Below are 23,416 nucleotides of genomic sequence, written 5' to 3'. Positions count from 1 at the left end.
TCTGCTGGGGAGGGTTTCCTCTTCTTTAATTGCAGCGAGCAGGAGGAACGGGTTCCTGCCACAAGGGAGGTCCAGCATGGGCAGCACCTGGCAGAGGTGGGGAGGCAAAAGGAGCTGAATTTTAATTAATTCAGCAGCTCATTTAATTTAATTAATATTTGCAGCAGCATGGATGGAATGTTGGGGTGTTGTTGTGAGGGTCCCCAGGACAAAGTGAGAGATGAGAATTGACTCCAAGTTCTCAGAAGGCTGATATATTATATTATATTATATTATATTATATTATATTATATTATATTATATTATATTACATTACATTACATTACATTACATTACATTACATTACATTACATTACATTACATTACATTACATTGTATTGTATTGTATTATATTATATTATATTATATTATATTATATTATATTATATTATATTCTAAAACTATACTAAACAATAGAGAAAAGAGACATCAGAAAACTAAATAAGAGTGATAATAAAAACCTGTGACTGACCAGAGAGTCTGACACAGCTGGACTGGGATTGGTCATTAATTAAAAACAATTCACATGGAACCAATCAAAGATGCACCTGTTGGTCAGCAACCTCCAGACCACATTCCCAAGCATTTGGGTAATTATTATTTACATTTCTTTTCTGAGGCTTCTCAGCTTCTCAGGAGAAAAATCCTGGTGATGGGATTTTTCAGTAAATATCCTGGTGACAGAATTTATATGTCTTAAGAAAACTCCTGTTTGAATAATGAAAATAAAGCACAAATACTTGAATTTCTTGTGATCATAGAACTTGGGTTTCACTGAGGCACTGACCACAATGCTTTGGTGAAGCCTAAGAGAGTTTCATTTTGATGGCGCTCTTGCTCGTGTTCCTAATTTATTTTTAAATGGTGCTGCTTTTTTCCCTATGTAGAAGATTTGGATAATGACTCAGTAAATTTTAATTAAATGAGCTGAATATAGTGTGTCTTGTGGAGGGGAGAAAATATAATTCAAAATGGATTCATGAGCTCTGGGCTGAGAAATCGCTCAGCATTGAAGAAAGCAATCTTGTTTCTTGTTAATTTTGCAAAGTATGTGATTTTTTTTTTTTTCTAGAATATCTTTAATAAAGAGAGCTGAACATTAAAGAGCAGTGGAGTGCAGAGAGCAGTGAAAGCATAGGATAACATGCAGAAGGAAAGACAGAAAATGGGAATTAAATTTAGTGCCTGAGACACCTCCAGCTCTGGATGGATGAATTTTTGTTGTCTTTTTATCCTCCAGAAAAGGAGGATTTGATGCTTAACCAAGGTTAAATGCTCCTCATGCTGGTTTAACTTACCAAAACCAGAATAAATGCTGAAATAGCTGTTGTCCAGACATAACCCCTTCCAAGATTTCCTTAATGTTTTATGTATGTACGTGAGTTTTAATTTTCAGTTTGTGCCTGACAGTCTCTGCGTGTGGTGGGTCTGAGCTCCTGGCTCAAATACCTGACTGCAAGAGGGTTAAAAACCAGGATTCTGTGAAAATGCAGAGCAGCATTTAAAAATAATTCACCTTTAAACAATCTCACTAGATATTTCTACATTTACCAAGACTAGAAAAAAATGAGAATATGCTGCAAAAACTTCATTGAAAGACTTCCCAGTAGAATTCCCTTAGGAAAACTCCAGTTTTAGCAGCTTCCATTGTGGCCAAGTGATGGCAAATTAAAGGAGGAAAGAAATAATTCCTGATAAAAAATTGCACTATACTTAGAAGTATTAGTTAATGGTTTTAGCTTCCTTGCAATTTGAACTCAATATTTTTATTCATTTTGTGTTACAGTTTGAAATGCTGTGATCTGAAAAGTAATGCATTTACTCACCAGTACTTGCATAGGATTTTATTTTGCTGACTTGCCTGCTAATTAATCTGCTTTAATTTAGTTGGAATTTGATTGATACATTAAAAGACAGCTTTGACCCACTTTTCCCCTGTTCCTTTGCACTGAGGCGTTATGAACTGGAAAGGAATATGTTTGTGTTTATTACCATATCAATAAGGATCTAAAATGGTTGGTTGTTTGGTTTTTTTTTTGGTTTTTTTTTTCCTAAATAATCTGAGAATTGAAACAGGCAGTGATTCCTGAGTTTGATGGTGTTTGATACTTCAGAAATACAAAATTGCCTTGGGAAGGTGAGCAGGTTTGCAGTCATCGACAGCTGCATTAATGACACCAAGTTCCAATGGAGGCACACTCTGTCTTCTCTCTAAATATCAATATTTAAAGATGTATAATTTTAAAATAAGTGTTTAAAGAGGTAAAATTTCTGTCAAGTTGGGAACCCCAAACTCCTGAAGTTGTTCAGTCCTTCTCCCCATCCTGCTGATTTCAGTGGCAGGGTGTGGGGGTGAGGTAAGGGGGTTTTATTTGACTGTAGAGGAAAAGAATCTCCCCAAATACCAATTTACCCCAGTTTTGCTCAGGAATTAGTGAGAGATGTTGAGTTTGTCAGTGATGCTGTAATCTGATGACCAAACAGGTCCTAAATCCATCTCCAGCTGGAATTGAGGTGGGTTTGGGACCATCACTGAAGATTTTGTGCCGTTTGCCAGGGTGCCAGAAGGGTACTGGTTGTGGAAAATGGAATTTCCATGGAAAATTGCTGCCCTTAAGCAAAATAATTGGGAAAACACCTGTAGATAGAGGAAAACCAAAGGCTGGATTGTTATTTGTGTGTCACAGGTCTGGGTCTCTCCTGGCAGTGTTCCAGCACTGTGTGTGAATATTGAATAATTCCAGTTAAACTGAAAGCTGTGCTTTCTCTCCTGTTTCAGCAGGAGGGGCAGAGCTGTTTTTGGGGTTGGGGTTTCCACAGGCTCTGAGCTGCATTTCCTGTTTTGTAATTGGAAAAAGTGGAGCATTGCTCTTTTTCTAATTTACCAGTAAAGATTTTGTTTCAAGTATATTATTTTTCTCTAATTGACTTTTTTCCCATGTATTGTTTGCTTTCTGTTTTTACTTCTATAAAAAAATTCTAAATTATATCAGGGTTTTAATAAGCTTTCTGTTTAATTATTTTAGGCAGGCTAGGCTTGGAGGTAGCTCCGAGCACTCTAAAAGTGATTCATGTTAATTAAACAATAGACATTTTCAGGTTTATTCCCTGATCCTGCTTTTTCTTCTGTTTGATCTTAGGCTTTGTCAACACTTGGGGTTTCTTTAGTTTTGTATTATTTCTGTTGGAAATTGCATCAAAGCAGACGAAGCCTCAGCTAGAAAGTGCAACAGCACTTGCTTGTAACCATAATTGATATATTTTAACACCTTTTTTTGATGTCATCCTAATTACCTATAAAATGTATCACTCATGTCTTTAACACATTTTAAAATACCTATAAACCATATGGCACGGTTTAATTAATTTTAAATGTTCCATCTCACATGAAGTGCAGCCAAATATGACTGAGGAATTTTCCAAAACAAGTTAATGAACCCCAGGGAAGTCACTGGTGAGGCACATCCTCCCTTGAAAAAACACCTCAAATGCCACCACAGCAGCTGAGGTACCTCAGGATGCTTTGTGTGGTTATAAATGGATTAAACTTCCTATTTATAGCTCTCTTTCTCACCCCAATAAAATGCTTCTGTCTGTTGTTCTAACAGGGTGACTTGTTATCTCCTGTTATTTGCATCTGCTAATTTCATTATTGCACCACCTCTGCCCAGAGGAGGAGCAGCTCAGAGACAGCACTGAGAGCTCAAACACCCTTTTTAGGGAAGTACAGAATGCAATTTGAGCTAATTAAGAGAAAAGCGTTTAAAAGTTGTGTATATTTCTGTGCTGTAACTACAGAAACTCAGTTTTCCTTGCAGAGAGAGCTGTGGCAGAGTGCAGATTGCTGCCTTCAGAGGCTGTGAGGATGAGGAGGGTTTGCAGCTGAGGGAGGGAGTGGAGCAGTGGAGTTCCAGAGCCCTGGAGTTCTCCCACGGCTGGGGTTTGCATTTAGGGAATGTGGGTTTGGGTCAGAGGACGCAGGATGAGATCACCGAACCTTTCCATGATTAAATTTACCCCAAAATCAAATCTAAGCCTCCCTGGCCATTCGTTGTCATCTGGGAGAAGAGACTGAGCCACCCCTCACTTTTGGAAATCTGATCCCGCCCCAGCAGAATCCCGCCACAGAACCCAGCTGGGATGAGTGCTGGGGATTCACTGACTATTTTACCTCAGGAGTGTTGAAAATAAAAGGAGCAGCAGAGGTGTGTGATGAATTCACTCCTTTTTCACTGGATGGAGCAGCAGGTGGGAGTGAGCAGGCAGAACCCTCCCAGCTCTTGGTGGCACTGTCAGGTTTGGTGGCATTTGCTGCCTTTTCAGCTGGCACTTGCCCTAAAAGGGAGCAGGACTCAGATAATGCAGGCAGAGCTTTGCCTGGAGAGGGTTTGTTTGCTGCTCACTTTCCAAATTTCCACATCACCATCCAGCCAAGGTGCTGTGCTCCAGTTTGGTGCCTCTCAGATGGGTTGATGGGCTGTGAGAGAAAAGCTCTGAAGCTCTTTTGACTTGGGCATATCAGGAAAATGGGTATTTTTTCGAATTTGTTAATTTGGTGTTTTTATATATATTTATATTTTATTTATATATTTATGTGTTATTATTTATATATTTATATAGATTCAGTTGTTTTGCTGCTGCAGGTTGTCTCAGGGTAGAAGTCCTTGCAGGATAGAACAGATGGGAAGACAAGAAATAGGGGAAAAGGGAATCAAATGAGCCTTAGCTGTGCTGCTGTCTGGGATGTCACTTCTGCTGTGGGGACATCCCTGCTCCTCTGTCCTTATCAGTTTTCTTCTCTCCACATCTTCTATAAGCACCTTCCTGCTTTTCCACGCTCTCCCTGTGTGGGGTGAAGGGAATTTTCTGTCCTGCAAGCCCTTCCACAAAGGAAGTTCATGAGCAGCCCTATGGAGTTGTTGTGGTAATCTCAGTGACTTCAGAGCTGCTGTGCTGGATTTCTTGAGCTGAACAACAAAAGAGCTGAAAATTACTCCAGTTTCAATTGGTGCAGCTGAAAGAGGTGGAGCTCACGTGGGATTTGCCTCTTTCACACCCATACATGTGCCCACATCTCTTAAAAAATTGGTTCCAGTGGTTTCCAGAGTGATATGTCCAAAGTAATACGTAGTTGAGTTCAAATTTGTTGTGGATGGCCACAACATTTTTCAAATGTTTTGTTGTGGATGGCCACAACATTTTTCAAATGTTTTGTTGTGGATGGCCAGAACATTTTCAAGCCCCAGGCTGGTAATTGTCCAGATGTCAGGTGACATGGAGCTCATTTTCTTCCTGATTGTTGACAGAGTCTAATATATCAGAGATAACACTAAAGCATGAAAGAATTTTGTCCACAAATGCTGTGACTTTTCAAACTCTCCTTGTAATTTTCCAGGATCAGCCTGTTAAAGGATGGAGGGCTGAGGGTGGCCAACGTGACCAAGGGGGATGCTGGCACCTACACCTGCCTGGCCACAAACCAGTTTGGAACAGCCAGGGGCTCCACCAGCCTGGTGGTTACAGGTGGGTGAGCTGGAACTGCAGCCTCGGGGGCCTGTGGTGCTGTGGTACAATGTAAAGGCCATGAGAAGTTATTTATTTAATGTATAAAGATAAAAGGATAGCTGTTACAGCTCTTTCATTAGTGTAAAAGACGCTGAGGGATTTTTTTCTGCCTTTGACAAAGATATTTCTCAGATGTGAGGGAGTTCTGAACACTTCCCTCCCTCCTCTCACTTCTCTAAACACTAAATAGTGCAATTATGCTTTTAAGTTCGTGGGGTTTTTTAATTTGTTATGAAAAAAACATGTCAATCAAAAAAATCTTTGAGGTAATTTTGTATTCCTGTGGAAAATCTTTTGCCCAGAATAGGTTTAAATGCTGTTTGCTTGTGGAAAAAGATGTGGTGGAAACTCCAGCTACAGGGGAGCATTCAGGGACTCCACGGGCAGTAGAACACAGTCTTTGAAAAGTAAATTTTATACAGAATTGTTGTTCAGAGGGATCCTTCCTCCAAGTCATCCGTTCCTGGCTGCTGGTTGAGATACTGGATGAAAAGAGCCAAGAGTTTGTGAAATTTATCTGAAAAATGTCTTTTATCATAACGTTCTTTTTCAAAAATTTTAATATCTAAAAATTTCCCAAACTCGGAATTATCTGATATCCCACTGCATTACATATTATTTTTTTCTCAGAGGTCCAAACAGAATTATTTTGTTCAGTGAATTAACAGCTTCATGTTTTCAGCCTGTGCTCCTAAATGATTCATATCCCTTTATATACAAACAATAAAATTATATACAGAGAATTCCTAGAATTAAATTTCATTGTTACAGTATTTACAGTACCTGAAATTTTTCCCTGTTAATGTGATTCTGGGATAACAAAGAGCTGCTCTTAATGACACTATTTATGTTCTGTGTGATGTATGGACCCAAATATCCAATGTGCTCCTCCTCAAGTGGATTTCCTGCAGTTTCTGGGTTTATTAGGGACTTCCCTTTCTCCCTCCTCTTCACCTGCCCAGTGGCTGCTGCTGTTCTATAACCCAGTGGGGTTGCTGAGAGCCTCCCATGGCAATTCCTGCCCCTGGATTCAGCTTGGTGCAGTGGATTGGCTCAAATTCAGGCTCAAATTCACCTTCCAGTGCCCAGCAGCTCCTGCTGGGAAGTTGTGATATTTTCAGGGTCCACGTTGTGGGAAGGAAAGATGAATCTGACTCCATGTTCTCAGAAGGATTATGTTATGTTATGTTATGTTATGTTATGTTATGTTATGTTATATTATGTTATGTTATATTATATTATATTATATTATATTATATTATATTATATTATATCTTATCATATTTATGCTATACTAAAGAATAGATAAAGGATACTTACAGAAAGATACAAAGAATGATAATGAAAGCTCATGACTCTCCCTCCAGAGTCCTGACACAGCTGGACAGTGATTGGTCATTAAGTTAAAACAATTCACATGGAACCAATCAAACATTCACCTGTTGGATAAACAGTCTCCAAGCCACATTCCAAAGCAGCAAAACACAGGAGAAGCAAATGAGATAATATTGGTTTCATTTTCTCTGAGGCTTCTCAGCTTCCCAGCAGAGAAATCCTGGGCAAAGAGGATTTTTCAGAAAATGTGATGGTGACAGGAAATGCCAGGACACAAAGCTGCAGGCGGCATTCCCAGTCCAGCTGCACCTTTGGAAATGTCTGTCAGCGATCCCATCCAGGAATGGGGGGATATCAGTGGCGGGCAAAGCTCAGCAGAGCAGCAAAACCCCATACGCAGTGTCTGTGCTCCCTGCAGAGCCAACCAGGATCACCCTGGCCCCTTCCAACCTGGATGTGACCGTGGGGGAGAGCGTGGTGCTGCCCTGCCAGGTGCAGCACGATCCCCTGCTGGACATCAGCTTCACCTGGTACTTCAACGGGAGCCTCACCGACTTCCAGAGGGACGCATCCCACTTCGAGAAGGTTGGAGGGGTGAGCTCAGAACTCCTTCTCTTCTCTTCCTCCTTCTCTCCCTCTTCCTCCTTCTCTCCCTCTTCCTCCTTCTGTCTTCTCTTCTCTTCTCTTCTCTTCTCTCTTCTCTTCTCTTCTCTTCCCTTCCCTTCCCTTCCCTTCCCTTCCCTTCCCTTCCCTTCCCTTCCCTTCCCTTCCCTTCCCTTCCCTTCCCTTCCCTTCCCTTCCCTTCCCTTCCCTTCCCTTCCCTTCCCTTCCCCTTCCCTCCCCTTCCCCTTCCCCTTCCCCTCTCTTTCTCTTCTCCTTCTCTTCCTCTTCTCTTTCCCAGAACTTCCTCTCCCCTCCCCAAAAAATTCCCACAAAAATTGGCTTTTCCCTCACAAACTGAGTCCCATCTGCTTTTACCACAACACAGAGGAGCTTCCTGCTGCTCCCCCAGTCCCTCAAGACTCTTCCCAAACCCCCACAAATTACTGAAACGCACAAATTACTGAAATGCAGAGTACACATTTTGCTGAGGTTTATTTCAAGCAGAACTCTTCTATTTTAAGCCCTCCCCTCCCCTTTGGTGAGATGTCTCAAGTTGACTTTGCTGAAGTTTGTGTAGGATGTGATTTGCTTGCGTTCTCTGCTGGTGTTGGGCATTCCCTGAATATCCACTTCCAATCAAGGAGATGGATTTTAGATTGCTTTTGACTCAACTTTTAATTTATTGTAAGCAATCAGCACTGAATTGTCCTGCAAACAACTTCCATCTGTGCTTTCGCAGCAGACCAGGCACACACATGGAAGGGAATCAGGCAGAATTGGCTTCAGCTTGTGTTGAGTAAAGAATTGAGACATTGTAATGCTGAAACAAAGGAAAATAATCAAATGTTGTGAAAGGTTCATGTTTTTTCCAAGATTAAAATAAACTTCAGAGTCATGGCTTTGCCTTTCTCCCAAACTGCTGTTTGCCCATGGATCAGTGGCCAAAGTAGCTGAAAATACCCACATATTAGTGTTCTGTCCTTGAAGAAAATGCTGCTTGTCCAGAATAATTGTAATTTAAAAATTAAAATCTGACTGAGGTGTTTTTCACCTGGAAAATTCAGCTGGAACTGAGTTAAGGCAGTAATTGAGCTGACACAAAGAGGAGATTTTTTTTTTAAGGGACACAGTTTAGCAAAGGTTTAATATCAAGTTCTCTGTTCAGTGGTGTAGAAAACAGAGAGTGCACAAATGTGATAGGAAGTTACAGTTTCATTTAGGTTTTATTCCTTTTCCCATGATCCAGGAAATAACCACATGCTGTGATCTGAGAAAGAACAACAGGGAAAAAAGACTAAAGATTAAATACTCAGTGAATAGCAAAGAGCGGAACTTGGGCTTGTAAAATGGGAAAGTCAGCCTAGAATGTGCAACCTTTAAATGAAAGTGCTCACAATAACCTGGAGGATGGACTGAATTCAACTTTGTCTTTTACACATTTGAACTCCTTAAAAATCTGTCATAACTTGACTTAAAAGTTCAAGATAAAAACTCCATGAATTCTGTCTAGAAATCAAACTGGTAGTGGCCACAGAAAGCATATTTTTATTTTTTAGGGCTTTGGGACAAATGGTCACAGGGCATTGAGGTTACTGGGGATTCCAGGCAGGAGATGCTCCCAGTGTGAGCTCCCCATGTTGGAGCTCATTTCTCCCAAAAAAGGGAGAAATTTGTCTTTTACACATTTGAACTCCTTAACAATCTGTCATGACTTAACTTACAAGTTCAAGATAAAAACTCCATGGATTCTGTCTAGAAATCAAACTGGTAATGGCCACAGAAAACACATTTTTCTTTTTTAGGGCATTGAGGTTACTGGGGGTTGCAGGCAGGAGATGCTCCCAGTGTGAGCTCCCCATGTTGGGGCTCATTTCTCCCAAAAAAGGGACATCAATCACCTCATGTTTTTTGGGAAGATGCTCCCAGACAACAAGCCTGGAGCTGCTGATGGGCAGGAATTTGCTGTCCTGCAGTGCAGCTTTTGAGCAACCTCACATTTTTGGCGGATTTCTTTTCCCATTTCAGAGAAAATACTAACCATGAAGGGAGGGATGTTTGCACTAATGAATGTTGTGTGTCCCCAGAGTGCATCAGGGGATCTGATGATCAGGAACATCCAGCTGAAGCACAGTGGGAAGTACGTGTGCATGGTGAAGACAGAGGTGGACAGCGTGGCCTCTGCTGCCGACCTCATCGTGAGAGGTACAGCCCAGCCCATCGTGTTTTCCATCTTTTTTTCAAATTACAGGCTACAGAAATAGCTGATGGTGGAGGTCACAGAGCCAATGCATGGTTTGAATGGGGTGATGAATGGCTGTGAGTTGGATTTATGTCATTCTGGCCTGCAGCTAGGGAGAATTACAGCTCGGCTTTTGGGTGAAGCCTGATTTTTGCCCAGAGAAATGAGGAGCTGGGGGTTGGAATAGTGACTTCACATCCTTTTTCACTGCCAGTCCCTCAGGCTGCCAAGAGGAGCTCACTGGCAGCTCTGGGGTTGCTGCCTCTGCAGAATGAAGTGTTGGGGACTCCAGAATATCCCTCCTGTGAAATGGGCAATTCTGCCAGAGCCCAGGAGAGTTTTCCCCTAGGGTTTAAAGCCTATAATGCAGGATTATTCCTTTTCATTCACAGTTCAGCCAGAGCTGTGGCTTTCTCTGCTGATGGTACAGCTACATTTATTGCAAGGTAAAAGCTTTGATCTAGAAAAGCACATTATGTGATCAGCACTTACTCAATATATTTTAAAGTATTTCAGATATTTTCTCATTGTTAATGCACTGTTACTCATTTCAACCCCCTTTGCTGGTGCAGGTGAGGCAAAACCCAGCATTTTGGGCAGGAAGTGCAAAGAATGAGGATTTTCCAGAAGGCAGCAGGAAGTTTGTGTGACTGAATTACTGCTTGGGGTGCTGGTCACATGTGCTGAAAAATTGTTCCAGTAATACAAGTGAAGTAAAGAAGTTGTAGGTAGAAAATTTCCATAATACAAAGATTTGTCTGTAGATTAAAGAGGACATTTAGGACTAAAGGAAAAGGCACTGGAAAGACAGAGGGATGTGCTGAACAAAGATTTTGGTAAAAAAAGCCAAAACCCAGGCATAATTTCTGCCCTTGAGAGTATTTCAGGTTGAAATTATCCGAGTTTAGTGAATGTAAAACCACAATTATGAGTGTTCTGATTCCAGTCTGAATTGTTTCCCTCCTCCCTGAGGAAGAAAACAAAGGGGAAGTGATTCCCAGGGCTTCACCAACCTGTGCCTGGCTTCCCACCCCTCTGCAGGCTCTCCTGGGCCCCCTGAGCACGTGAGGGTGGACGAGATCACGGACACCACAGCCCAGATCTCCTGGCAGGAGGGCACAGACAACCACAGCCCCGTGACCACCTACACCATCCAGGCCAGGACGCCCTTCTCCGTGGGCTGGCAGAGAGCCACCACAGGTGAGCACAGCTCAGCCAGCACAGGTGAGCACAGCTCAGCCACCACAGGTGAGCACAGCTCAGCCAGCACAGGTGAGCACAGCTCATCAGCACAGGTGAGCCCAGCTCATCAGCACAGGTGAGCACAGCTCAGCCAGCACAGGTGAGCACAGCTCAGGCAACATAGGTGAGCACAGCTCATCAGCACAGGTGAGCACAGCTCATCAGCACAGGTGAGCCCAGCTCATCAGCACAGGTGAGCACAGCTCATCAGCACAGGTGAGCCCAGCTCAGCCAGCACAGGTGAGCACAGCTCATCAGCACAGGTGAGCACAGCTCAGCCAGCACAGGTGAGCCCAGCTCATCAGCACAGGTGAGCACAGCTCATCAGCACAGGTGAGCCCAGCTCATCAGCACAGGTGAGCACAGCTCATCAGCACAGGTGAGCCCAGCTCAGCCAGCACAGGTGAGCACAGCTCATCAGCACAGGTGAGCCCAGCTCAGCCAGCACAGGTGAGCCCAGCTCATCAGCACAGGTGAGCACAGCTCATCAGCACAGGTGAGCCCAGCTCAGCCAGCACATGTGAGCACACAGCTCCCAGACCAGCCTCTGAGGGAATGGCTCTGGCCCCTGAGCCATTCTCCTTTTCCTGAGCTCCCTTTCCCATGAGACATTTTTCTTCTCCTCAGCTCCCTTTTCCCTTGAGCCATTCTCTTGAGCTCCCTTTTCCCTTGAGCCATTCTCCTGAGCTCCCTTTTCCCTTGAACCATTTTCCTTGAGCTCCCTTTTCCCTTGAGCCACTCTCCATTTCCTAAGCTCCCTTTACCCTTGAGCCATTCTCCTTTTCCCTTGAGCCATTCTCCTTTTCCTCTGCTCCCTTTTCCCTTGAGCCATTTTCCTGAGCTCCCTTTTTCCCTTGAGCCATTCTCCTTCTCCTGAGCTCCCTTTTCCCTTGAACCATTTTCCTGAGCTCCCCTTTCCTTGAGCTATTTTCCTTTTCCCTTAAGCCATTTTCCTTTTCCTGGGCTCCCTTTTCCCTTAAGCCATTCTCCTTTTCCTGGGCTCCCTTTTTTCCTGAGCTCCCTTTTTCCCTTGAGCCATTCTCCTTTTCCTGGGCTCCCTTTTTCCCTTGAGCCATTCTCCTTTTCCTGAGCTCCCTTTTTCCCTTGAGCCATTCTCCTTTTCCTGAGTTTTTTTTTTCCTTTTCTCTCCCCCAGTTCCGGACGTGATCGACGGCAGAACCTTCACGAGCACAGTAGTGGATTTAAATCCTTGGGTTGAATATGAATTTCGTGTAGTTGCCACCAACAAAATAGGAGGTGGAGAGCCTAGTTTGCCCTCAGAAAAAGTAAGAACTGAAGAGGCAGGTTAGTGGGTCCTTCTATTTGTTTTTAATTCAAGAATGTTGTATGTTAACAGAGAAAAGGAGTGCTCATATCTTTATCTTGGCTCTTTGCAAACAAGCTTGGAATTGCCATTGGATATAAAAGCCTGAAACAAGTTTGTTCATATTTTTCCATTTTGCTGTAGGACAGTTTTTGTGCATTAGTGAACATCACAGAAGCATAACATCTAAATCCATTTAAACTGCATTTACTGTGGCACAATCTGCCAGTTCAGGCAGTGCTGCAGAGTCTGAAGGTATTAATGGATGCAAAGAGGTTAATTTTGACAGGGATTTTCCATTCCTGCTGTTTGATCAGTGAAACCCTTCCATGTAACAGGCATGTGGCTCAGAGGAACCCATCAATTACAAACCCAGCTCACTTAGAATGAGGCTGTTTCCTAATTTATCTGCATAACATCCCAACGATGTGGAATTCTGAGCAACATGGTCCAGTGGAAGGTGTCCTGGAGCAAGATGATCTTTGGGGTTTCTTCCAACCTAGGAAGAGTTAACTCTAGAAAAATTAGGCTTGAATGCAGTTTTTGGAAGTTCCTAGACACAGCAGCAGTGGTTAATAAATAATGAAATAATCTGTGAGCTGCTGAGGTTCTTCAGAACTCAGAGGAGCCCCAGCCTGGCCCAGGGAAGGGTCAGTGTGGGTCAGGGCTGGGGCTCTCCAGTACTCCCTACCCCAAAACCATACCCTGATGAATGTGGGTTAAACTCAGAGCATGAGGGTGATGTGCTGTGTTCTCCTGTCTCTACTCTGTGCTGACATCTCTGCTTTTCCTTCCCACAGTTCCTGAAATTCCCCCCTCTGAGGTCAGTGGGGGAGGAGGCAGCAGGTCTGAGCTGGTCATAACGTGGGATGTAAGTTTGTGGGGAGAGGTCCTCTTCACAGAACTGTTTTCTTTTTCTTTTTCTTTTTTTCTCTTCTCTCTCTGAATTTTCTCTGGGATGTGCAGGTGCTCTGGGCCCTGCGTGATGTGAGCCCTGCACTCTGGCCTTTGTTCTTTGACTCTCACGTGTTCCTGGGCTGGATGGAAATCCCCAGGGGATTCAGCTTGGCCGGGATTGCTTCTGTTCTCAAACAAATGTTGATGCTAAAAAAGAGGCAGGAGGGCAGGACAAGGGGCTAAGCCAAAGAACTGAGCTTTGCAGTGCAGATTTGCAGTTCTTGCTTTCCCACCATTAAATCTGGATGCACGTGCTAACCAATTTTCATTTATGTTGTGTATCCCTTCTTTAATGATTTAAAGAAATGTCAATATTCTGTTCCTAGCATTGACTTCTCTGTGTGGTTATCTAATCATAATGACATCAGAAGAAGGTTTCAGCCACTGTATGAAGGTGGTATTGGATTCTCTAACAGCTGACCAAGCAGTCATTCATTTTTTATGAACTGTGCATTGATGAATGAAAAGCTGTATTTACTGAAGACCATCTTGAAGCTGAATACTTAGTGAAAACCAGAGATTATACCTTAAAGCTGTCCTCTTATTGAAATGCAAACCTTAGCATAGGTTATAGGGAGCACATTTTGCTGTTCTGTCCCAGAGTTTGATGCTGAGTGCAGTGCCAGCACCTGGGTCATGTCCTGAGTTTCTCCTGCCCATCCTCCTCAGTGCCTCACAGCTGTTGTTCTTTCCCTGATGTGAGATGAGTTTCTCCCTGCCCATCCTTCCCAGGGCCTCACAGGTGTTGTGTCCCTGAGTGAGATGAGGTTCTTCTGCCTGGCCTCCGTAGTGCCTCACAGCTGTTGTTCTGTCCCTGGGTTTCTCCTGCCCATCCTTCCAGTGCCTCACAGCTGTTGTTCTGTCCCTGGGTTTCTCCTGCCCATCCTTCCAGTGCCTCACAGCTGTTGTTCTGTCCCTGGGTTTCTCCTTCCCATCCCTCCAGTGCCTCACAGGTGTTGTTCTGTCCCTGGGTTTCTCCTGCCCATCCCTCCAGTGCCTCACAGCTGTTCTGTCCCTGGGTTTCTCCTGCCCATCCCTCCAGTGCCTCACAGCTGTTGTTCTGTCCCAGCCCGTCCCTGAGGAGCTGCAGAACGGGGAAGGATTTGGGTACGTGGTGGCTTTCCGCCCCTCGGGCACCTCGACGTGGATCCAGACCGTGGTGACCTCCCCTGACACCCCCAGATACGTCTTCAGGAACGAGAGCATCCTGCCCTTCTCGCCCTACGAGGTCAAGGTCGGCGTCTACAACAACAAGGGAGAGGGGCCCTTCAGCGCCGTGGCCACCGTGTTCTCAGCTGAGGAAGGTACAGCCCTGGGCTGCCCCAAAACCTTCCACCAGGTGTTCCTGGGAGGCTCCCTGGAGCAGAGAATGGGCAGATTTAAATAAATAAAGCATTTATTATTATTATTATTATTATTATTATTATTATTATTAACAAAATAATAATAGTTATTATTGTTATTATGACAGGTAAAAGAAATATATTTAATAATAAATATGAATAATATCAATCATTTGTTTATATTTATTATACAAATAATAAAGACAGACAAATAAAACAAATTTAATAAAAATATATTTAATATTATGTAATTTCTATGTTATATTCTATATTATTTGTATATTATATATAGAATAATAATAAAAATAATTTATTTAAATAAATAAATTTATTAAAGGTCTTCAAAGGATTCACCTTGAGCAGTACAAGAGCCTGGCCAGGGCTACACCCAAGGTGGATGAGGGTCAGGAGTTCTCACACTTTTATCAGTTTTGCTCCATTTCCATGTTGGGGTTCATTGTCCAATCCCAGCTCCAGGTGATGCAGTCCCACCCTCCCAGGTTGCTCCCCTCCATTCCCTGCTGTTTGCACTTTTTGGGCTGAAGCTGCAGCCCTGGTGTCCTTGGTTCTGGGCTGGACAAGGATTGTTCTGTGGGACCGAGCTGTGAGGAGAGCTGCTGACGCTGTGTGTGGAGCTCAGAGTCACACACACACAAAATACAAAACCTAAAACTGAAGGCATCAGTTCCAGCAGCAGCTCGGGGCAGGGAGGCGGGTTGGGATGAGGATTTATTTATTAATCCCCAGGTTTATTCCCAATCACCTCTGCCGTGTTGATTTCCCAACGCAGAGCCCAGCACGGCCCCCTCGGGAGTGTCTGCCACCAGCCTGTCCTCCTCAGCCATCCAGGTGTCCTGGACAGCCATTCCCTGGAAGATGAGCAATGGGAGGCTGCTGGGCTATGAGGTGAGTCTGTGGAAATAAAATATATATAAAATTTCAGTGAATCAACCCTGTTTATTAAATAAAATCCACTCCTCTTTTTAAAGGGCCATGGGCCAGAAGGGTCGAGCAGGATGCAGCACAACCACACAGATTCACCCCAAATCTTGCTCTTCCTGCCCCGCCAACAGCCAGAAGAAGGACAATTTTTTCTGTCTTTGTTAAAAAAACCCTTTGTTAAAAAAACTTTGTTAAAAACCAGAGTGAAGTTGTGTTTTGCTGCTTGTGCTGATAGGTATGTTTCTAACATAACTCCAAGCTAACATTTTTTCAGAATTACATTTACTTTCAAAGAAACTTCTTTACAAGGTACATTTTTCTGAGCTTGTTTCCTTCTTAATGAAGTAATGGTTTTCCTCTTGTCATTCTGTAGTTCAAGCAAGATCTAATATTTCAATTGTCTTTTTGCTGCAGTCACAATGAAAAGAGCAGCAAGCGTGAGAAGCAGATGGATAAGAGTATGGGGTTTTTTTGCACAGTAAACATATTTCTGAAACTTTAACTTGTATTTTTATCTTACTCAGCTGAAGGGAAAAAAAAAGCACTTAAAAGAGTCAAGTACAACACTGTGGGTGAACAGCCCTTTCCATGCAAGATTTAAATGGTTTTGGTTTTTATCTCCTAGGTTAGGTACTGGAATAAAGGCCAGAAAGAAGAATCTTCCAACAGAGTAAAAGCAGCAGGGAATGAAACATCAATAAAAATTACGGGGTTGAGGAGCAACCTGGATTATTACACAGCTGTGCGTGCCTACAACAGCGCTGGGGCAGGGCCCTTCAGTGCCACCGTCAATGCCACCACCAAAAAGCCACGTGAGTACTTCAGATAGCAAAGGGCACAGGCACCAAGGGGGGCAGCACGTGCAGGGTTGAGTTTGCAGGGTCCCCAGGACAAAGGAGGAATGATTGAACCTGACTCCATGTTCTTGGAAGGCTAATTTATTATGATATTATATTATACTATTATCTTTTATATATTATATAATAGTATAATTATATTATTTAATGTATTTATAATATTTATTAATTAATATATGTATATATAAAATAATATATTTATAGTGTACATTAACATATTTACATTTTTATAATTTTCTATATTTATATCTATGTTATTTTATTTATATTTATTATGTAATATGATATTCATTATATAATATGAAAAATGTTATATTATATTATATATTATACTATAATATATTATACTATAGTATATTATAGTATATTATACTAAATTAAAGAATGCTATACAAAAATTATATAAAATAATAGAGAAAGGATACAGACAGAAGGCTTAACAAGAATGATAATGAAAACTCGTGACTCCTCTCCAGAGTCCAACACAGCTGATGGTGATTGGTCATTAAGTCAAAACAATTCCCATTAAACCAATCAAACAATCACCTGTTGGATAAACGATCTCCAGGCCACATTCCAAAGCACCAAACAAAGGAGAAGCAAATCAGATAATTACTGTTTTCCTTCTTCTCTGAGGCTTCTCAGCTTCCCAGGAGGAGAATCCTGGGCAAAGAGGATTTTTCAGAAAATATGACAGTGACATTGGAGGGGAAAGGAAAGCAGTGGAATTCCTGGGGATCACAGTATGAGTGACCTGAATTTCCGTGTAGTCACATGAATCAAGCATAGAGCTTCCATCAGTTCTTGAGCAGGGTGGGTGAAACCCAGCAGTGCCAGGGGAGCCCAGGGAAGATCTGTAATTTCTGCACTGAACCTCTGTTATGCTGCTAATGACTGGAAGAAATTGAAAAGAAAAATCTCTGTTATTTAGAAGAAGGAAAAAAAAAGGAGACTTGTTGAATTTTTCAGTGTTCTATAACATATTTATAAGTTCTCTAGGGCATGGGTTTTGAAATGCAATGAACCTCCTGGAGTCCATGCAAAGCAATCCTTCATGTCCACTGTTTCCCCTTGAACAAATTGCACAAGAGGCCACTCTGCTGCTGCAAAGGCAAAATTAAGCTGGAGAACAGATTGTCAAAGGCTGCACTAATTTTTCTAGAAGTGGAAATATTTTTAGTGTGCTCCTCTGTTGTAATACAGCTCAGAATCAGGGTCATCAGTCTTGAAGTGTTCCTGTCAGAGGCACAAGAACAGACAATTAAATCTGTCTGAAGGGTCAAATTCCCTGCAATAATCATTAACATCCCCCAGCAGACAGAGTTGGAGCATTAATATTATGAAATAAGCTAGTTTATCAGAAATTATTCTATGCAGAAATGAGTGTCAGTCTGTCACTGAGGACTAAACCAACTCAGATTTGCCTGAGTTTAAATATATTATGTGCACAATTACCATGAACTGGCTGATCTGAAGTGACTCACTGCCTGCAGCCTGGACAGGACATGGGAAAAGGAATTTTTTTCTAATTAATCATCTTTGTGGCTGCTCACTGGAGGTGGTGCCCGGCTGGTCAGCTCAGGGATTTTCAGTCCTTTTTTATTGTGCCCCCTGCTTTTGGGGTGTGTGACTGAAGTGGACAAGCCCCTGATCTCACTGGTGTGAGCAGGATCTGGATCAGGGCAAAATGCTGCTGTTTGGAATAATTAAAAAGGAAAATTAATTGCATTATCTCCATGGATCTTTCTGGTGAATAAGGAGAGCAAAGGCATGTAATGTCAGTCTGAAGATTTTGATAAATTAGTTGAATTGCTGAGAGAAATAATTTCCATGCTACTGCAGTGAAAACTGATTTTTCATTCAAATGTGTAATTTTTAATCAATCCTGGTTTGTAATTTAATTTTAATATTTTTGATTGGTGTGGTTTTCACTGTGAAGGATTTGCATTCCCCCACAGGACCTGCCAGGTAAATCTCAGAAACTCTTTGCCATATCAAGGAATACAAATAGCTCAGTTCTGTTGGCAGTGTATATTTCCAAATTAAAAGTGAGCCTTTGGCAATTAAAATATCTTAGCTCTAAAATTTGCAATACGCATGTTTACAGCCCAGAATAACAAGTGGAGGTTTAAATCCTGCTATGTAAAATGCCAGGTGGGTGGGGAAGACTTGTCTAAGTTGTGGGAATTATTTCATATTTCAGAAGTCTTAAAATAAAACCCAATGTTCTGTCCATCAGCTCTTAATTCTGAGCAATTCCCCTGCCTGAGAGCAGCTCTCAGAAATCCCTGCAGCTCCTTGGACACGTCCTGAGGTGATTGATGGACCAGGACCTGCCACAAGAGAAGTTCTGAACTCTGCTGAGTGCTGGAGATTTTGGTGTCTGCAGCAAATGGAGCTTCTGAATCCCTCAGACAGAGGCTTGAAGTTTTTATAGATAATTACTCTTCTTTTTTTTTTTCCCACGTGTCATCTTAATATTTTGTTGTGGATTTCAAGGATGAGTCATTTCCTTTGAAATTCAGCTGTAATATCTCAGTGTGAAAACGATTCATACGTGCTGTAACACTTCATTCTCGGGAGTGAAACAATCTCCTCTTACATTTACAAGGAGTGGGTATTATTAGAACACCAGGTTAAACCTGCCTCCATACACAGAACAAGACAAATAGTCAAAGAAAATAGCTGGGGGTGGTTGGTTGACTTTGGAATAATTCTTTTAAGTCTCAGGGGTGGTTTTTTTCTGTTTTTTGAGTATAATCAGGTGGGTTTTGAGCTGACTGCTTATGGAAAGAAGGCAGGGAACATCCTGTGTGAGAGAATTGAAAAGAGGGGGGGAAAAAAAGAGGAAAAACTCTATGAGGACATGGATACAAGTGTTCAAAAGCACTCTCAGTGCTTAAAGCTGGAACCTCCAGTCTCAAAGCACAGCTCAGCCCACCTAAGCAGCAGTTGCCTCCACTAGGTGACAGCAACAGTAAATTGTTTTCCTTAACGCATTTAGAAAAGATTTTAATCATTGATTTGTGTCACTGCAGGACCTGTTTTCTGGGAAAGCAACCTGAGGCATTTGAGGAGGTTTGTACTTCCCTGAAAGCTTGGCAGCTCCAAGGTACATGAAAGGGGCAGAGCCCAGAGCATGCAGCTGCTTTGCAAATAACAGCCTTGGGTTGCTAATGAACCAAAAATCCCAGCAAATTTCTGTGGCCAAAACCCACTTTTGGCACAGGCTCAGTTCAGAGCCACAACTCGAGCTGGAAGAGCCAACAGACAAAAAAATCTGCAAATATTTTCCATAGCTGACACCTTAAAGTAAATCAACATAGTGGGTAAATTTGAATATTCACTGAGACTAAATTTGCCTAAAAATCTATTGTGAAGAATTTTCTTATTCTTGGCACTGTACTAAACCTAGAAATTGTCAGTTACCATCATTAGAGTTTGTTCCAATTAATCACCCATGTCCTAAGGCACATGGTTCTGTCTGGCTGTATTGAATGAAGGACCAGCAACAGATATTTCAGCTTCAGAAACAACATTTATGTGCCATTTTGCTTTTTCCTTCCTCCTGTTTTTCAAATTTAGCCTCTGAACCATAACATGCAGAGAGAGGAGCCTGCACTGGAGCTGGTTTTGCATCCCAGATGCAATGACAGCCAATTACCTGAGCAGGTGAATCAATCCCCAGTACCAATTGAATTAAAGTCGTGCTTTTGTTGTGTGTTTGAAGCACCCAGCCAGCCTCCAGGAAACGTGGTGTGGAATGTCACAGACTCCAGGGTGCTGCTGAGCTGGGAGGAGGTCAGAGCCATGGACAACGAGTCCCAGGTCACAGGCTACAAGGTCAGTGGGGACAGAGCTGGGGACACCAGGGCTGGGGTTTCCTTGTCTGTCTGCATGTTCAGGGCATGCACAAACCCACCCCTAAACCATTTCACTGGGCTCTCCTTCCTAGGGATTTTAAGTATTTGAAATATGTATTTCAACAGTGTCTCACCATTAATGTCCCCCAGTCCCTTTTCCTCCCCATCCTGGCATTGCTCAGCTCTTGGGATCCCACCCACACCTGCATCTGAGAACATTTAAAACACTTACCACATCCATAAGTCTTATTTTAAATGTGTAACACTTACCCAAATGGATAAAACTCTGAAAGAAACCACAAATATTTAGCCTGATGGATGTAGCTTCCATTGCTGGCCAGGTGCTTTTACTATATTTCTTATATATTATCACATATATTAAACTGATATTTTTAAACCTTTCTCCTTTTACCTGCTGTGGGCCATGCTCATTTCCCTGACAGAAGTTACCCAGTTGCACCTGCTCTAAATCTAATCAGCACACAAATGTAAAAGTGTTTTAAAATGTCATATAAGTGTGTTAAAAAACAGCTGACAATGCTCCTGCTAAGCTCTGTGCAGCTGGATCCCACATGATATAATCCTGAATAAAAGATTTAGGCTGAAGATCTGATGACCCACCGAGTTGTATTGGCAAGAAGTACATGTTTACAGCTTGTTCCAGTGTCCCATTATTTCATATTATTGTAATAAAAATAATACATAATATGTATTATTTTCATACATATTATGTATACATACATTTTATATGCGTGACAGTGTTCACAGGGGTGTGAGGATCTGACTCCATGTTTCAGAAGGCTGATTTATTATTGTATGATATATATTACATTAAAATGATACTAAAAGAATAGAAGAAAGGATTTCATCAGAAGGCTAGCTAAGAATAAAAAAAGAAGGAATGAATACAGCTGACTGTGATTGGCCATTAATTAGAAACATCCCCATGAGACCAATCCCAGATGCACCTGTTGCATCCCACAGCAGCAGATAACCATTTTTTGCATTTTGTTCCTGAGGCCTTTCAGCTTCTCAGGAGGAAAAATCCTAAGGAAAGGATTTTTCATAAAACCTGTCTGTGACATTATATGTACAAATACATTTTATATGTATGTATACATTTTTATGCACATATACATTTTATAACAATACAGTACAGTTGTATTAGCATCCGTTGTGCCATTTGAAATTAAATCTGGAATAAAAGGGGAAAAAATGTTCGAAAATTAATGAAAAATTCATTCTATTTTTTTTTTTTTTTAATGAAAAACATTGCAAAAAATATTTTTGAACATTTTGTTACAATGTTCACAAGACAGCATTGATTGATACTCCCTTCTTCCCTTAAATACAATTCCGCCCTGGAATATTAACCAAAAACCATCTCTTTTCCTTCATCCCATCGCTGTTAAGAGCTGAAGCGCTGTGTGTTGGAGGCAGGGGAGGGGCTGAGGGCCTGTGCTGTGTTGCAGGTGCTGTGCAGGAGCAGCCAGGGCGGGCTGCAGGTGCTGACCACGGCGGGCACCGCGGCCGAGCTGTGGCTGCAGCTGCAGGACGATTATCTCATCGAGGTCAGGGCCACCACCGAGGGCGGCGACGGCAGCAGCAGCCAGCAGATCCTCATCCCCAGGCTAGCCAGTACGTTCAGCCTCTTTTTGTCCCAGTTTGTCTCTGCTTCCTTTGGTGGTGGGGGGGGAAAACTAAAATTAATGCTTAGACGTTGTGCGGTGATACGGTAGTAAAAGGAAAGCAATTAAAATCTTCATGCCCTTATGCATGGCAAACTCCATTATGCTGAACTGGTATATTCCCATTTAAGTTGCCACTAAAAATGTGACCTTTTTTTGCTTTTCCTCCTTTTTTTATAAAACACTATTACCTTGAAAGCAAATTCACAGAATGATTAAAGTTGAAAAAGATCCCCAAGATCATTGAGTCCAACCTTTGACCAAACACCGCCTTGTGAGCTAAACCACAGCACTAAAACCATTCATGATCACAGCATCTCTGTAATTTTTAAATATTTACTTCCTTTTTGTCGATTTTTGTAGATTTTGTAGATTTTTGTGCTTGTAAGAAAAAATTACAGTAATTTTCGCTTGGCATCTAGGAAGAGTAATAACGTGGCACAGCAGATACTCCTGCTTTCATTTGATCCTGAATTCATTTTTTCCTTTGTCACAGGTATGGATGCAAGAGGTTCTGGACCGTCAGTGTTGAGTATCTTCAGTGTCTCAAGCTTCTTAGCAACAATATTTTCCTTGACCCTTAATTCTGTGTTGTGCTGATATATTTGCATTTGCTGGGGAAAAAAAATTGGTTACTAAAGTGCATTTTTTAAAAAAACTGCAGTGGTTAATGCATGTTTTTTCTTCTATCCTGACGTGTTTTTAAATTCTTTATATTTCACTGTAAGTTGAAGTAAAAATACCATGTAAAGTTTAGCAAATCCTTTAAAAAGGAATCTAAAATGCCTTAATACTTGAACCAAAGGAGTTTACATGTTACATACTTCAGATACAGTGTGAGAGAGGGGTAGGGATGGCACTGTGAGGTCAGGACATGAGGGAGAGTGAGAAAAAACATTTTTGCAGCAGCCCTGAATTGTTCTGGGTTTGTTCTGCATTGCTAAAATAACGTTTGGCATGGAAAGGATGAAATCAGAGCTGGGGCTGTTATCTGCTGGAGTTGATAATGGCTGCTCCCAAGGCAGTGCCATCACCCTGGAGTTGGGATCATTTCCCTGCTCCCCTTTGTGAGAGTTGCTCTAAATGGAAAGATATCCCAAAAGGAATCTCCTTCAAAGAAATCCCACCTGGAGCAGGGCAAAGGCTCCGTGCTGCTCCTGAGAAATGATCTCCCAGCTGTGATCTGGGGCTGCTTTTGTGCTGCTTCTCAGTAAATTCTGAAATTCATCTCCTCATCTCCCCACCTTGCCTTCCCTACCCAGGTTCTTTGTTCAAAACCAAACTCTCCCACCCTGAGGGCGCTGTGCTTGCCCTGCTGCCAGTGTCCAGGGGCTGAGGTGCCCACCTGGCACCCCTGGGGCACCCACCATGGCCTTGGGGACAGGGACACCCATCCCTGCCTCCTTCCCTGGTGCTCCC

General features: G+C 42.3%; 1 protein-coding gene across 1 annotated transcript in view; it reads left to right on the top strand.

The window, feature by feature from the left end:
- The window catches only part of LOC131562882 (contactin-3-like), a 39,616-nt gene extending 17,002 nt beyond the window's left edge, over positions 1-22,614 (top strand). Inside the window, exons 7-17 of the mRNA XM_058812652.1 lie at positions 5,435-5,562; positions 7,358-7,533; positions 9,627-9,744; positions 10,823-10,981; positions 12,179-12,328; positions 13,148-13,218; positions 14,374-14,608; positions 15,438-15,553; positions 16,215-16,401; positions 20,177-20,289; positions 22,494-22,614. Coding sequence (XP_058668635.1) covers positions 5,435-5,562; positions 7,358-7,533; positions 9,627-9,744; positions 10,823-10,981; positions 12,179-12,328; positions 13,148-13,218; positions 14,374-14,608; positions 15,438-15,553; positions 16,215-16,401; positions 20,177-20,289; positions 22,494-22,529 — 1,489 coding nt within the window. The 3' untranslated portion in view covers positions 22,530-22,614. The remainder of the gene's footprint in view (positions 1-5,434; positions 5,563-7,357; positions 7,534-9,626; positions 9,745-10,822; positions 10,982-12,178; positions 12,329-13,147; positions 13,219-14,373; positions 14,609-15,437; positions 15,554-16,214; positions 16,402-20,176; positions 20,290-22,493) is intronic.
- Positions 22,615-23,416: the final 802 nt, after the last annotated feature.

Source organism: Ammospiza caudacuta, chromosome 12 (assembly GCF_027887145.1).
Source record: "Ammospiza caudacuta isolate bAmmCau1 chromosome 12, bAmmCau1.pri, whole genome shotgun sequence".
Classification (NCBI taxonomy): Eukaryota; Metazoa; Chordata; class Aves; order Passeriformes; family Passerellidae; genus Ammospiza; species Ammospiza caudacuta.
This window is presented reverse-complemented; position numbering and strand designations above follow the sequence as displayed.